At 39.0% G+C, this 17274-nt stretch overlaps 1 protein-coding gene across 1 annotated transcript in view; it reads left to right on the forward strand.

Annotated features, from left to right (window-relative positions):
• Positions 1-17274, forward strand: part of ITGB5 (integrin subunit beta 5) — an 85696-nt gene that overhangs the window by 48846 nt on the left and 19576 nt on the right. The window contains exon 10 of the mRNA XM_058195105.1: positions 748-1177. Coding sequence (XP_058051088.1) covers positions 748-1177 — 430 coding nt within the window. The remainder of the gene's footprint in view (positions 1-747; positions 1178-17274) is intronic.

Genomic DNA, 17274 nt, shown 5'->3' on the forward strand with positions numbered 1-17274 from the left:
AAAAGACCGTATGTATTTTTCCTCTATCTCAGTAAATAAAATATTTTAAAAGTCTGAGGAATTTCCTTTTGTTTTGAAGAAAATATTCTATATAAGTCTTTACAGAATATGGAATTTTTTAAAAAAATACATTTTTAAATTCAACACATCCCTTAGCATGCAGGCTTCTATATTCTATTCTAGTGTGTGTGTGTGTGTGTGTATAGACACACACACACACACACACACACACACACACAAATAAATTAATTTAAAAAAATAAAAGTGGTTTTTTTTTCCTATCAGAGCAACCTGGTCTACCCAAATATGGGGGGAGCATACTGCTTCCCTTTCACCTTTCAACCCCAATCCAGGAGCCCTCACAGGCAGTCGCTTTCACGACAAACTATTTTGTGTTAAATTTATATTTACTGACAACGAAATAAAGGGAGACTAGTATAGATCTATTTCAAGCTATTTAGTTCTCATCAGCTATCCGTAACCTTCTGGGATTCAAACCTGGGCTTGCTCAGAAGGATATGGCTAGCTGATGAGAGCTAAATAGCTTGAAATAGATCATTACTAGTCTCCCTTTATTTCTTTGTCAGTAAATATATATCTTCTTTATTTGTGTGTGTGTGTGTGTGTGTGTGTATTTACTTTGCACTGTTAACCAGTTACAATTATGCTAATAATGCCTTTGATACTATCTACACATAAGCAACTTTTCAGGTTTCTGATGCCTTTTCACTCTTACTTCTTACTTAGGTTTCCTTTGAGATATCAGTAGAGGCTCGGACATGCCCAGCTGAGAGCATCTCACACACCTTCACTATCAAACCAGATTGGTTTCGGGACACTGTGGAGGTGACCGTTTCTTACAACTGCACATGTGGATGTAGCAAACAGATAGAGCACAACAGCAGTAAATGTAGTGGAAATGGCACCCATGTGTGCGGATTATGTGACTGTAACGCAGGCCATGTAGGAGCCAAGTGTGAATGTGAGGAAGGAGAGAGTGGGGCCACGTACCACAACATGTGCCGAGAAGCTGAAGGGAAACGTATCTGCAGTGGCCGTGGGGAGTGCTCATGTCACCGCTGTGTGTGCTACAGAAGTGAATTTGGCAGGATCTACGGGCTCTTTTGTGAGTGTGATGACTTCTCCTGTCCAAGATATAAAGGCATTCTCTGCTCAGGTATGTGTTAGATTGTCTCAGAGTTCATTTGGGTAAGCGGGGGGTGGGGGAGACTGGGACCTCAGTTATTATTTTTATTGGATTGCTCGCTTACTAATGCTGCTGCAATTCATAATGACTTTGAGCATCTTATACGTCATAGTGTAGTGTAACATGTCATGTCATAGCAACAGGACTAAAATAGATATCATAATAGCACCCTGATTGCAATCATAGTAATCACACACAATTATTAGGAATCACTTGAGGATGTGTCATCCAGAGCAATCCAGCTGTATAAGTCCTTTTCAAAGCCCCCCTAGAAAGACACTAGAAAGGGATAGAGATACCTCTCCAGGAGTAAGTAGGCTGTTACGTAAGTAACAGTAAGTATGTAAGTATGGGAGTCAGCTATAGGGAAGAGTAATCCTTAAGGTCCATAATGGTACCATTCCCTACGGGTTGTGACCTACAACAAGCCTTCCCCACCAGATCTCACCAAATGGGCATGGCAGTCTCAAAGATTTCTAGATCTTAAGCTATAAAAGATCTTATAAGATCACCTTGAATTGTATTGGAAGCCTACTTCTCTCAGTGGATGTGTTACAAATCAAGATGATTCCCTTACTTCTTGAGCCATTGCATTTTGGACCATTTCTGTATGGTCTTCAAGGGCAGCCCCTCCACCCCTAAAATTCATTGTACTAATTTAGTTGATTTGTTGACTACCACTCAATAAATCAAAGTTGCTAGTTTGGCATAAGAGTAAAAAATTAAGACTTTATGTTTCTCTTATCCTTTCTCTTAATAGCGATAGTAAATATATATTCATTTGGGAGCCACACAATGGGGGATTGTTTCCTAAAGTTATATGTTACTGCAATTTTACATTACTACATTGGTGCACACAGTATATTGTCATCAAGTGGAATCACTTAAATTTAATGTTCACTAAATCAAATAAGTGTAATATTTTCCAGCTAGAGAGAAAACTATCATTAATCAAGGAGAAATTTGATGTTTTTTTTCCTTCCCTGGTAATAATTTAATACCTAATGGGTAATGAGATTAAGAGATAAATGAAAGTTAAAGGGGGAACCCACAAAATAATATGAGGGTAAATGCTGTATACAATCTTTTCGCTGAGTTGAGGTTATAGTCTTAGATTGGCTTTATATGCAAGAAGGGAATTCAAGCTCCAGATTTTATGAGTTTGCTTTCCTTTGGCAAAGACACTTGTTTGTGTGAAATGCATGGAAATATTGTGCAGAGGATGTTGTGTCTACAGTTCTGGGACATGAAAATTCCCAGAAATGATGGACATGAAAAGGGACAGATTTGGAAGGGCTTCTATGAATTTGAGTAAGATGAAGTGGCCTGATTCCTCCCTGACTTCAAGGCTGTTGAGACTTTATTCAGTCTTGCTGACTATTAAGGTCAGAGAATAAACTATCATACAGGAAAGGGGACTTGCACACGGTTTTTATGAACTGTACAAAAATAGACTTATATCATCAGCTGAGCCTGAGTCATGCCGGACACACATGATTCCTGTAAAGACACTGTTCAAAGTTTAAACGAAGAAAAAAAGATTTGAAAATTACAGCAATAGCGGCAGAGAAAATTGAGAGGAAATGCAAAAATAGAATGAGACTATTGCCTTACACATTGTAAGCCGCCCTGAGTCTTCGGAGAAGGGCGGGATATAAATGTAAACAAAAAAAAAAATCATTCTTCGATGACTCAACTTCCTCTCTCCTCCCCCACCCTCATTCAGAAGGCCATATGGAATGATAACCTTTGTTTACAGTGAGAGCTTAGAGGTATTTTCAAGAATTCCTGCTGAGGAGGTTGGGAAAGAAAGAGAGAGACATAGAACAGAAAAGTTCAAACAGTAGCCCTTAAAGCGTGGGTGTCCCAATATTGGCAGCTTTAAGACATAGCTTGCTGGGGAATTCTGGGAGTTAAAGTCCACAAGCCAAGGTTGTTGGACATGGACACCTCTGCTTTAAAGACTTCATAAATAATTATGTAGTGAGCCTCTTCCTAACAGGTAGAAAAGAAACAACTTGTTTCAGTTCGAGCAACCCTAGCATAAGAAATGCTTATTTGTATCACATATCTCTGGCAAGCCCCATAAAAAGTGACCTGTTGAATGTGAGATAGACTGCACAGGAATAGATGTTCCTAAGTCATCAAAGTCTTGTTTGATAAGAAGGTTCACCATTTGTTGGTTGGTTGGTTGCTTCGTTTCATTCCTTGAAAGCTTGGCTTGCTGTCACCACACTGTTCTCAAATAAACATGGAAATAATATCATACTTTAAATTAGAATGGGCAATAGGAGAAGTAAATTGTCAAAGCTGGGAAAGGAACAAAACAACAGCTCTGCACTTATTCAACTGTAATTTAAAGCCAACTTCTTCAACTAAGCTTCTCCAAATTAGTTGGATAAGAAGGTTTCACCATACCCAGCCATCATAGGACATCTAGAGAGCTACAGGTTAGGAATCCTTCCTTTTGCTATGTTTCTCCTTTTCTTTTTTATTTTTTTTACAAATGATGCAGATGAAGCTGATCAAATCCACTTAGTTTTAGAAGCAGCAGATCTGGCTCTGATTACATTTCATATACAAGAATTCCATGAGGAAAATGCAGAGTGTTTGTAAAAGCAATCAGTGATAGTGAAGCAGCAGAATAATTAGACACAGCGAAGAGAACATGGTAATGAGTGCACTGTTCTGCACAAAATAATATTAATAATAAAACAATAAAGAGGTTCCCCTCAGTACTCGATGGTAGAAGCTTCTTGTCAGGAGGTTTGGACTGTAAATTGTACAGTGTTGTTTCAGGGTGGCTTTTTTGTTATTTTTGTTTTTTTCTTTGGGGGAAAATATGTTTTGTTGTTTGAAGACTTGGCTGTCTGGAAACATTCCCAGAGTGATTCAGTGGAACTTCAAATGCCATGCAAGACAACATGAAACCTTGTGGTTTATAGAAGAAACCAGTCTACATGGGTATTATAAATCTTACAACACATGGCATATTCAGTCATGCGAATAAAGTAAGAATATTCATACACTCAGTAGAAAAAGTGAAGATCATTGGTGAGCAACAAAAATGGGAGAAGTTGAACCATTTTACGCATTGCCAAACGTTAGCATTTGAAGGGAGTACTGGATGCTATAGAACTCTACTACCAGTGCCATTACAAGATGATGATGATGATGATGATGATGATGATGATGATGATGATGATGATGATGATGATAATGTCCAAAAAGTCATGGGATTATAAATTGGAAAAAAATATAGAAAATGAGAAGGTGAAGATCTTGTGAAGATCTTTCGAATACAGACGGATCGTCATTTGGAACACAACATGCTAGATATCACAGTTGTCGAAAACTGAAATGTACAATTTATTGACATTGTGGTACCTGGAGATGCCAGAGTCAAAGAAAAAGAATTGGAAAAAATCACGAAATATCGTGATCTGGCCTTTGAAACTACAGGATGAAACATGTAACAGTGATGCCTATTGTCATCGGGGCACTTGGTTACCATGTCCAAGAATTTTATAAGATACATCAACAAATTGCAGCTTCCTGCAATAACACCAGCAGAACTGCAAAAAACTGTGCTACTTGGAACATCGTGCATCTTAAGAAGGTACTTGGTTGATACCTAGGATGCTGGCAGCAACCCATATCAACCATCAGCACCAGTCAATGGTATTTGTGATGTATTTTTGAATGTTCAGTTGACCGAGTTTCATCTTTAATGAATAAAGTTAATAATAATAATAATAATAATAATAATAATAATAATAATAATAATAATAATAATAATAATAATAATAATATCCACTGTTAGCAAATTTTACCCATATCTTATACTGCATGGAATTCTGTAGGTATTATGTACATAAACTAATCTTATGTTAATTTATAAGCATAAATAACTTATAAATTGTGGTCTGTTAATAACTTATAAATTGTGGTCTGTTACCTATATAACAGACCACAATTTACAGGTGCGAAATACACAGATTAAATTTAGTAAATTAAAAAGTACCTGTGTCAGCAAGAATTGACCTGGAAGACATATAATCAAAGTATAGGCCTTTATAAGGAATGGATTAAATTATGCAGAAGAGAACCTGAGAAATTGTAAGAAGAGATTAGGGATATTTTGAAAAGTGAGCAAGAAAGAATAGTCTCATAATTTCATAGAGGAGAAGATCCAGTGATTTGTACAAAATAAATAAAGGCAGAAAATGAAAGCACTGTGCAACAAAAAATGCCCAATGAACACCAGTTTTTAATTTGAAACGAGGGCAATAGAAAAGATGGCTTAATCAAGAAGATCCACAGAGGAAAATAACAATACAATGAAAATGAAAGACCTTTTTAAGAAGTTCAAAGAAACCACAGGGGAAAAAATTACAGTTAAACTTGGATTTTGTTTTTGGCCATTCAATCATGTCCAATTTGGAGACTGGCTGGACAAGTCACTGCAGTTTTCTTGGCAAGGTTTTTCAGAAACCTTGGCTTGCCTCCTTCCTAGGGCTGAGAAAGAGTGTCTGGCCCAAGGTTACCTTCATGGTTTCGTGTCTAAGGTGTGACTAGAACTCAGACTCACCTGCTGTCTAACCAGATACTTAACTAACTACACCAAGCTGGCTCTGAAGCTTGGAATACTCAGGAATAATCCCAGAAGAGACGTAATAAACACAAAAGATGAGGTGTGACAGCAATAGTCCAGCTATCAAATGGGAAAGCATCAGGTGAAAATGAAGTAAAACTTAAACTGTATAAAGTTGCTGGCGATAAGATAAAGCAGTGTTGGCGAACCTATGGCATGCGTGCCGGAAGCGGCACACAAAACCCTCCTGCGGCGAATGCATGGTCTTCCGGGTTATCTTCCGCATTCCTGTGCCTAAACGCGTGCCGGTCAGCTGGCCGTCGTGCATGTGGGGGCGGCGGACTCCGGAAGAGCAGTGGTCCACTGTGCATGCGCAGGCAAGCACCCAACCTTCTGGGTTGCTGTTGCGTGTATGCACGAAGGCCAGGTGTTCATCAGGCATTTGGGTGCCGACTTGCGCATGCGCGATGGACTGCCACTCTTCCGGGGTTTGAGTTCAATTCTAAGTAGTGGCAGATATTTCTCTTCTAGGATGCAAAGAGAAAATATCTGCTGTGAACTCCATGTAGGCGTCAGGAAGGACATCTGCCCAGTATATACTCAGCTCCACTCAGTTACCCCAATCCTACCCCGATTCTACCCTGAACAGGGACTACAGTGTTGTAAAAAGGGAGTTTTATATAACTCAGTTAAATTACCTGCTGAATTGATTCTGTGGTTTGATAATAACTCTCAGTAAATTTGTTCTTGCATAGGTCCATACTGATTTTACTTTTTGCATTTCTGAATCAATGAAACCAGGTAGTAGTTTTAAGTCCCTGTCTTGATCTATGAATTGCTTCATCTCAAGTGTTCCAGCGAAGCTATAAGAAGGGAATAGAGGGAAATATCTAACTATTTTTATTGGCTTCTTAGAAAAGATCTATATAGCTAACATATCTGGATATTACCAATTCTTTCTTACGTTTGGGGATATTTCTAACTCATGACAGATCTGGCAAACTATTTATGATTTCTCTGGACCTATTTAAAAACTGTGAGCAAAAGTGAGGTGTGTTAGTCTGTTTTAACATAATTCCACTTCAGGGGTCCTGAAAAAGGGTTAGGCATGGTGTGTTTCTATTCATATTGTGAAGGGGGTTAACGTCATGAAATTTGAGAAGGTTTAGACCCCTCAGTTATAATGAGCATTGACATAAACAGCAGGAAGTGGCGTCCTCTTTTTGGTTTTTACTTATAGCAAGAAGGCTTTTATTGTATGCATTATATTGAAGGGATACTACCATGCTTGGAGTCTCAATATTGTTGGGTTATGGCTTTTTTTTATTTTTAGAATGTGCTCTCTCTCTCTCTCTGTGTGTGTGTGTGTGTGTGTGTGTCTTGAGATTGTCAGTGTGATTTGGCTCTTGGGTTCTTGCAAACAATTTGTTAGAATCCCAGTCCGGCAAATGCTCATTCGAGGTTGCTCACTCCATATCTCCCTGTCTTCCTCAGGATGAAGAGCAGAGTTCTGACTGGAGTTATCTCTGCCCTAAAGCAGCCTGTTAAAGCTCTCTTTAAAACCAATGAATAAAACGCTGAAAAAAACCCAACCAAATTCTATGATGCTGATAAATTCCCGGTCTCTTGACTTCAAGTTTTATTTTCTTTCTCCCCCCATCCCCTTGTCTCTTTTCTTTTGCCTATCTTCCCTCCCACCTTCCCCATGCTTAATTAAAAACAAAAATTAAAGTTACTATGCACCCCTTTGGGATTCTCCTTCTTCCCTCAGTGTAGGAACCTCCTGCTTTCTCCCTTCTCATATTTTCCTGCCCAGCAAGACATCATGTTGATGGATATCATGCCCATGAAGCTCTAGTAACACTGAGGGCATGTCTGATTTCATCAGATCTGGGCTATGCAAAATTCAGAATTTTCCACTCTGTGGAAACTTGGGAACGTTTTCCCTCAAAACAAACACAGTATTTGTATCAAACAGAAAATGCAGCTTGTATCTCATTTCCATAACTATCAAACTGGCATATATAATAAAGAGCTTTGATCCTTGCATACCTATGAATTTAAGGCATGTTTTTAATATTGTCATGGCTGAAGCTGATAAATCATTTCCTAATTAATACTGCGTTTTATATACGTTTCACTGGCCAAAGGGCTCTCAATAGATTTATTCTGTTTTGCTGTAAAATTAAAAAAAAATCACCAAATTAACATTTTCTGTAGTATTACCATAACTTTTCAGAAACCTTTACTTTAAATTCACTGTTTAAAAAGATGTGTTAAAATATGCTGGATGCTTTCTAACCTAATACAATAATGTCTACTCTTCATCGTAGGTCTGTTTGTAAAGAGTGGTAAAAATAGCAGAGAAGTATTTCCCCATTTGTTGTGTGGGAAGGGATCAAACTGAAGCTAGTATGAATATAGCAGGAAGAATTAAATCTTTGAAAGATTTTTTTTTAAAAAAAGAAAAAGGTACCAAAGCAGCATCCAGGAAACAAAAGGCTCATTTACAAAGGGGAAGCAACTGTCTAGCATCTGGATGAATCTGTCAACATCACGCATGAGTTGTATATATATACACAGAATCTTTTAAATGACTGGTCTTGTGTGTAGCAACTCCCAAACTCTTTATCTGTGGATAATTAGAAAGCCATCTGTGGAAATGATAATAGGATGCAGGAATGGCAGCACATACATAGCCAGATCATTTTTGACAAACCTTGGAGTTGCCCCAGATTTAATCTTCAATGTTTGGAAGCAAATGAGGAAATGCAGCAGCCCTGTTAGGGCAGAACTTAAAAAAACAAACAAACAAACAAAATGGGCATGTTAAATTTGCATCAGGCTTTGCTTATTTGTTTTTAAAATCCAATTTCCCTAAAAGATAAAGTCAACTGGACATTTTGCTTTCAAATCTTTGGGTGGTCAAGGTTCTGTTCTGCTAATATGGCTGGTCCAAATAGGTTGTTTGCCCTGATGAGTACTTCAGTCTAGAAATGTAGGAGAAGAAGAGGCAGAGCCTGAGGGCAGAGTCAAGAGAGGAATCAGCCTGGAATCATTGCATTTCTGCAAGCAGCCCGCATCCAGCCCCTCTTGAATTCTGTTAACTTTTACCTAGAGCCGTGATGGCAAACCTATGGCACGTGTGGCACATGGAGCCATATCTGTGGGTACGCGAGCGTAGCCCTAGCTCAGCTCCAGCACGCATATGCGTGCCAGCTAGCTGATTTTTCAGGCCTTCCGGGCCCACCAAGTCAGGAAATGGGCTGTTTCTGGCCTCCAGGGGAGGGGGAAAGGCCGTTTTTACCCTCCCCAGGCTCCAAGAAAGCCTCTGGAGCCTGGGGAGGGCAAAAAACGGGCCTACCAGGCCCACTAGTAACCTTTTTATCATCACGTGCCAAAAGCTGGGTGGGGAGCATGGGGGGGTCGCATGCGCATGCATGGGGGTGCAGGGGGTATTGAATTATGGGTGTGGCACGCATACTCGTGACCCCCCCTGTATTCCCTCCACTTTTGGCATGCGATGGCAAAACAGCCATCACTGAGCCAATTTAATGCTGACTGTCAGTTCAACTAGATTCTTGTGTATAGGCATGAGCAATAAATCAGCTAAACTGGAATTATTTGTGCCTGATAAGAAATATTATTTGAGCACATTGAAATATACCTCTTGAACATCAAAATCTTTGGGATCCAATCCCAAGACAAAAAAAACAAAAAATCCTTCCCAGGAAAATCGTGACACAATTGATCCTGCAGCTGTTTCTTTGATGAGGCTCCAGAAGGAGATGGCAATTACAATGCAGGCGCAGAGAGATAAGGAAGCATCCTCTGCTTCATTTCATGATGTGTCAGCTTTTCAAGGTACAGTAGTTCAGACAGGATTCAAAGCCATGAGTACTAACACAACCTTTATTATAAAATTGCAGTAATAGAATCTTCAAGTCTTGCAAACCTCCTCCCCTGCCTTTACTTTACGGGAATTAGGGAGGGTCTCTTTTGAGATTGTTTCCTTGACCCCATCCCTCCCTCCTTTGGACTCAGATTTTATTTATTAGACTGTTGTCTCAGCTGGGGCTCTTCTTCCTGTCTTCCAAGGTTATTCTCTCAGCTCATTGCATGATGCTTCCAATTGATTCATCTACTTTGGGTTATTTAAATCCAGTCGGCTAATGCACGGCATGCAGCTTGCCAGGCAGTTGAGTTAATTCTTGAGTTATATAAGGCAACGAAAATTCACCAAGATTTGTCACTTCACTTCCTACCACCCATCACTTTTACCTTCCCACAGATATGCTGACTTCTTACAAGAATATCAGCATCTCTCTTAATCCCATTCTCATGTGCAAATTTATGAAATTAAGAAGCATGGGATATATGATGAGCATTCAGATTAAGCAGAAAGATAACCTCAGATGATTCTCTGTGCTTTGTTGGCTGATTTCTCCTTATTGTTTTGGGCAACGTATGACTTCTACTGGTAAATCCGAGGCATAAGAATTTGGAACTCTGTGCTGGGGTTGTACAGCTCTCCAAAGAAAAGTGAGCAACATATGGCCCCCAGATGTTTGTTGGCTATTGTCCCTGAGCATTGGCTAGACCAGTCAGGCTGATGGATGAGCGCTGCAATCTTTGGAAAGCAACCTGGTCCCTCCCAGCATTAACTTCTTTTCTGATTTCTCCTGGAACAAGGGAAAAAAGTAAATGAAATATTGATGGTAATTGAGCAGTAAGTATGAGAAAGTACATTTTTTGCTAGACATCGTAGCATCCTTTCTCTTCATTTTGCAGATAAAGTGACAGCTACCGTTACAAATTCTTTGTAAGGATCATGTGCAGTTATGCTACGTTTGAAGTAAATTTTGTTCCATTTTATGACCTTTCTTGCAACAACTGTTAGGTGAATCATTGCGGTTATTAAGATAGTAACACTGTTGTTAAGTGAATCACATTTCCTCAGTGACTTTGCTTGTCAGAAGGTCGCAAAATGGGATCATATGACCCTGGGACCCTCATAAATGTGAACCAATTTCCAAGCATCCAAATTTTGATCACATGACCCTAAGGATGCTGCAATGATTGTGAAAAATGGCCAGATGTCACTTTTTTCAGTGCTGTTGTAACTTCAAACTGTCACTAAATGAACTGTTGTAGTCAAGGATTACCTATAGAATTTGATTCACAGAAAGATGGTCAGACTTTTTTAACTGTACATTCAAGTGCTGTTGAAGGCCTAAATAATCTTCATGCAGAATTAATCTTTGTCCAGCCTGATGTTTTAAATGCTTTGTGTAATAAGGTATGGGGAATTAAAACACAGAAATAATTTTAAAAACAAAATTTAATTTTTCTTCAATTTTGAAGGTAAGAAAAAAGCTTGGAAGGCCTTGAATGGTGGGGTTTCTATTCCTCAGATGAAACATGGATACAACCCTAACCCTAACCCTGGCAAAGATTCAGCACGAAGAAGACTTTCTGGGGATAGAGTTAATGAGTTTTTCCCTGCAAGGACAAATAATCAGTGTTCTCAAATATTTGGTCAAAGTTAAAAGTATTCTGACATTTCTATTTCTCAGTTTCTATTTTGGCCTTAATTGCAATATTTCATGATAGAAGTGCTATTTAAGAATTACCAGTACTTATTATATTCATGTTTAAACATCAGGTTATCTGGAGGCAAGAAGGACATTCCTCTGTTCATTTCACCCTGTCAATTGAATTCAACAAGGCATGCTTCTATCTCAATCCAGCATATAAACCCATCTTTTTCATTCCACTTCATGTCATATTAAAAGATCATTGATTTCAAATATTGCTGTACTTGTGTTAACAACCCATTTAAACTGTTACAAAGGAGCACAAAAGTATCAATGTATTTGCCCTCTTCTTTCATTATCTCTGGAATGAATTCAAAGGTTCCAGAATAAACATACGGAGAACGATTAAAAAAAAATCATTAACTGGAAAAAGCAAGCCACATTTGTCTCAGTTCCCTCCCTCGCATCTACACCTACACACTCTTCCCCTTCATTATTTTCCATCTTCAGCATAAACAATACAATGGAAAAATAAAAAAACAGAAACTAAGGGGCCCCTGGTTATATAGTGTTGACCCAGAAGAAATAGAGAAAAGTTTATTCACCCATTTCTTTGTTCAATTATAACTTGCTCCCAGAATTATCCATACTTTGCATGCATTGTATGATGAGCCTGATTGCGTCTAGTCCGATCTGGAACACATGAGCGTGCCAATACTGCATCAGGATTGCAGAAATCCTTATACACTGAGAAGGCCAAAGAACTGGTGATCGTTTATTTATTAAGAGCGGATTTTTTTCTTTGTAAAGAAAACAAGCCTGCTGGGTCCTCTAGAATAGACTGCTCCAATTCCCTGAAAGGTTTGGATCATGGTAGCCATTACATAAACAGATAAAAATGGCTGGTCCTGTGTTAAAGTAGTAAAATCTAGTCTGCTTATGCAAAGCAGGGTTGAAAGAGAAGTTGGAACAAGAAGATGGTCATCAGCTCTTGCAAACACCAGGGCCTTAAGAATGTCATTTTCCCATCTCTCACTGGCACATTCTTGGATCTGTAATCAGATAAGCCAACAACAGCTAAGTTGTTTGCATAGGAAGACAGAATTTAGTACTCCTTGGAATAACACTGAGACCTACTGAACAATCAGAGGTGCCAGTAGAAGGCACAACTAAGAGACTCAGAATATCAGCTTTTGACACTTGGCTAATTAATGTAGTCCTAGGGAAGAGTCATTCACATAACACGTCTCACTTAGTAACAGAAATGCTGGACTCAAATGTAGTCATAAATCAAGGACTACCTATAGCATTTTGAGCTAAAGTTTTGACTTCTCCTCAGAAGTTGCCTTGTGTTCTCATTCTTGATTTCCTACTTGGCCATAGATATTAATTTTACTTTTAAAGGTGCCAATAATGAAAGCAACCTTCTCTTATTACAATCTTAATGTTTTAAGAATATATTGAGAATATATTATATCACAAATGATTTGTTATCTATCCATATCACATTTTTTTAAATAAAAGAGTGACTGTACGTATGTATTAGGGTTCACTTTATAACACTTATGTATCATTGATGTTCTGAAGTCATTGATATATGTTACATAGTTGGATGACTAATTAGCATCTTTTACCCCAATTAGCAAACAAGTCTATGAAGTGAAGTGAGAATATTAAATCTGTAATTAATGGATATAAACAGAATGGGATACTTCTGTAGTTGTTGCTCTGCGCAAAATGTAAGAAAAATATTTACTTGGCCAAGTTTTATCTGATAGTTTAATCAAAATTTAAATTAAGATGCCAACAGTAGGTGCCCATGTGAACAAATTGCAGAAAACCGCAGCATGAAGGTTGCTGTCTTAGCTCTGTGCCAAATCTCTTAATTTGAATTGTACATTTGATGTTGGGACGTAGCCAGAGTTGGAGGAGATAAAGGGAGTGGGCCTTTTTGTGGTGCTTTGTGCATTTTAATAAGCATGAGTGCATAAAGGGGACACAGGAGGCTAAGACAATATCCTGCCAGGCTTTTGAAGGACAACAAGACAGGATAATATATTTCCACTTTCTGTTTGCTCTTTGCTGGCATTCCCAGTAGCAGACTGCTGCCATCAATGCCGAGAATTTGGATGTCTGATTTAGTTTAGCAGAGGCAGGGTGTAATTTTGATAAATGCAAGACTTTCCTCCCTAAGATTTCTAAACTCCCCGCCCCCCATCTTCTCTAAGCTTTTTGTGCTTGGCTGTTTCTGTGTCCTCCACTTTTTCCACACTGTATTTTTTTGTAATCGTGCTTGTAACATCCTTACTAGAAAGATGATCCATCCAATCATCTTATGTTCAGCTCTTCATTAGCTGCTCCTCCATTACATAGTGCCAGAATGAGAAAAAGTTACAAAAGAATGTAACTTTTTACATTTGTTGAGAATAGTATAGGGCCGTGATGGTGAACCTATGGCACGCGTGCCACAGGTGGCACATAGAGCCTATCAGTGGGTACATGAGTGTTATCCTAGCTCAGCTCAAGCCGGCCAGCTGATTTTTGGGCCTTTCAGGCCCACCGGAAGTCAGGAAACAGGATGTTTCTGGCCTCCGGAGGGCCTCTGGGGAGGTGGGGAAGGCCTGTTTTTCACTCTCCCCAGGCTCCAGAAGCTTTCTAGGAGCCTGGGGAGGGTGAAAACAGCCTTCCCCAACCCCTTGGGAGGCCCTTCAGAGGCCGGAAATGGCCTTTTTTCCCGACTTCCAGAATGGGCCGTTTCCAGCCTCCATAGGGCCTCCGGGGGGGGAGGCAGTTTCCATCCTCCCAGGCTCCTAGGGGCCTGGGGAGAGCGAAAAATGGGCCTACTGGGCCCACCGTGCTATCACATGCCAAAAGGGGGGGGTCACATGCACATGCATGGGGGGGTGCTCCCCTGCCAAAAGCTCCCCTGCTTTTGGCACGCAACGGCAAAAAGGTTAGCCATCACTGGTATAGGGTCCCCTGCTTGAGCAAGGGCTTGGACTAGAAGACCTTTAAGGTCCCTTCCAACTTTGTTATTCTGCATTCTGTAATATAAATAATTGCCTGTCTGCTTAGCCCTTTCTAAATCAGAGCAATTAGAAATTGCTTGTTGGGATTTCTTTGATAGTTGTAGTTGAACAGCTGGAAATCACTAATGTTTTTTGGGAATAGAAGAAGTATTTTTGTAATGATGTTGGAAAGTGATTGAAATATCCACCAAACATTATTTTGTAAATAAGATCCAAAACCAAATAACAGTTTTGGAAACTACTTGGGCTATCGTTAGTAATAGAGCTGCACGCACTTAAATGTTTGTAACAATAACAGAGTTGGAAGAGACCTTGGAGGTCATCTAGTCCAACCCCCTGCTCATGCAGGAGACCTGTACTAGGCATTCGAACCGCTGAACGGCTGACCTTTCTGATTGACAAGCTCAGTGTCTTAGCCTCTTGAGCCACCTAGTCAGGCTTCTGATTGACAAGCTCAGTGTCTTAGAGAGAACTGTTTTGTATTTGGTGTGAGGATGACACTTCTCTGATGTTCATTAAAGCAGCCTGGTCATTTCCAGCTTTCTATGTGAAGCTGGCAAAAAGAAGTCATTCTTACACATGATCCAGATCTGCTAATTAAAGCTAATTTAGCTCTTAAAGCCATGTACCTTTTTTCATATTTGTAGAGTAATGAGGAAAAAAATGCAGTTGGGGTTGCTTTAATTAAGAGTAGAAAGGAGCTGCTGTTGTGACAAATCCAAATTTTTGAAACATTGCTGTATTACAGAACTAAATTGCATGCTAACTGATCCTCATTTTGAAAATGTACCTTCATTTAATATTTGGGGGAAGGAGAGTCTACAATATGCTTTATATCCTGTTCCAATTGAATAATGCTAAAATACTTTAATTTTGAGTGCTTGAAACACAAAACGGGCCGGTGAATGGCGTAGGCTGGTAAGGCCTGTTATTAAGAACAGCCTGTTATTAAGAACACAAAGCCTGCAATTACTGCAGGTTCGAGCCCGGCCCAAGGTTGACTCAGCCTTCCATCCTTTATAAGGTAGGTAAAATGAGGACCCAGATTGTTGGGGGGGCAATAAGTTGACTTTGTAAAAAAATATACAAATAGAATGAGACTATTGCCTTATACACTGTAAGCCGCCTGAGTCCTTGAGAGAAGGCGGTATAAATGTAAACAAAAAAAAAAAACATGAATTATATAAACACAAAAGGCCTATTGATTCATATGGAATATCAAGCAATATTATCTAGGTTTGGGAATTTCTACCTTTCTTAAATTCTAAAAGTTGTTTATATTGGTAACGTATCAGAAGATAATAGGAGCTTTTGCCAGTGTGGTCTTTCCCAGATATGTTGGATTATAAATCTCATTTTCATACCCCAGATTAACTATTTGGCCAGTCTCATGAAGACCTATAGTTTCTGTACCTTTTCCAGATAATTGGTCTGGAAAAGAAGAGGAGGATACACCTAGTTGGTTGAGCATTAACATGACATAAGACATGAGTCCCACACAGACTGTCTAAACTGGCCATCTGATTCCTATTGTATGCCTTACAGTGTCTGTACGACAATAAAGAAGGCAGGCAAAAGCTAACAATTGTTCTCTAGCATCGGGTAGCCCGTGGTACCTTTGAATAGGTTTCATAGAGTCATCATATTAGTAGTACTGGTAGACTCCAACCTCCAAAAGTCAAATCTTTTTTTTAAAGTGGAGAGTTTAAGATACGGTGGAAGATACGGACTTCCACCTTTCAAGATTTTAAAGTTGCTCCCATATCATAAATAGCCATTAGCATTCTAGCCTGTATCATTATTTATTTATAATGTGTTTGGATGGTGCTATTATTTACTTGTCGGTTTACTGTGTTCCTGACAGAAATATCTTACAGTCTAAAATTAGGCTAAGGCAGCAAAAAAAAAGAAGAGAAGCGATTTGGATCAGAAAGTATACCTGAAATGGAAACCCAATTTTCAGCAGTATATATCATATATATGTCTCGGTGTGTGTTTATGTGTATGTACATGAACATATGCATGTGGAACACCATAAAGCAATTAGTTTAGCTTTTAAAACAAAGTTTAAGTATATGGTTTGAAATATTAAGCTTGAGAACAAAGTACTTACATGTGTGGCTAGAATAGTAAAAATGATCTCATTTGAACACTTTTGAAATAATTCCTAGAACCTGTATAGTGGAATAATGGCCAGAGACATTGTGTGTATACTGGTGTCTTTCTTCATTTTCTGTTTTGAATATGAGGTATTTTTTTAATCTATTTTAATATATACTTCTTTCAATGGCATTGGGCACCAATAACTGTTTGGACACCTCCCTCTTTGCCTGAAGATCACCTAATTTCTAAGGATTTCTACATTCATCTAAGCATAGAAACAAATAGGAGGCTAGCATGCCTCAAATCATCATTATCCAAGTTCATCTTTTTACATAAGAATTCCTTTGTGTGCCTCATGGGCATTCCTTGGGCAAGTCAAGGGATATATTATGCAGTCTAAATGGCCTGCTTGCTAAATGTGCCCATTGTATATATCGCTAAGGCAAGTGAGAGGCTGGTAGTTGGTCCTGGGAAGGAAGTATCAACAGATTGTTTTCTGGCATGCTTCCAGGTTCTGGCTGTACCCACCTGTTTTTACTGGGCTAAAATCCTTGTAAGCTGCCAGTTACTTGTGTGAGATGGTGATGATACAAATAAATAAATTTAATGAATAGGAAATCACACACACCCCCCCAAATAATTTTTGAAATTAGACTGCCTATTGGACATTAATACAATTGAATGAGTCCAGAGATATTTCACAAGAAGAGTCCTCCACTCCTCTGCTCACAACAAAATACTTTATGCCACCAGGCTTGAAATTTTGGGCTTAGACAACTTAGAACTTTGCTGTCTTCCGTGTGA

The sequence above is a fragment of the Ahaetulla prasina genome, chromosome 1 (genome assembly GCF_028640845.1).
Source record: "Ahaetulla prasina isolate Xishuangbanna chromosome 1, ASM2864084v1, whole genome shotgun sequence".
In the NCBI taxonomy this organism is placed as follows: Eukaryota; Metazoa; Chordata; class Lepidosauria; order Squamata; family Colubridae; genus Ahaetulla; species Ahaetulla prasina.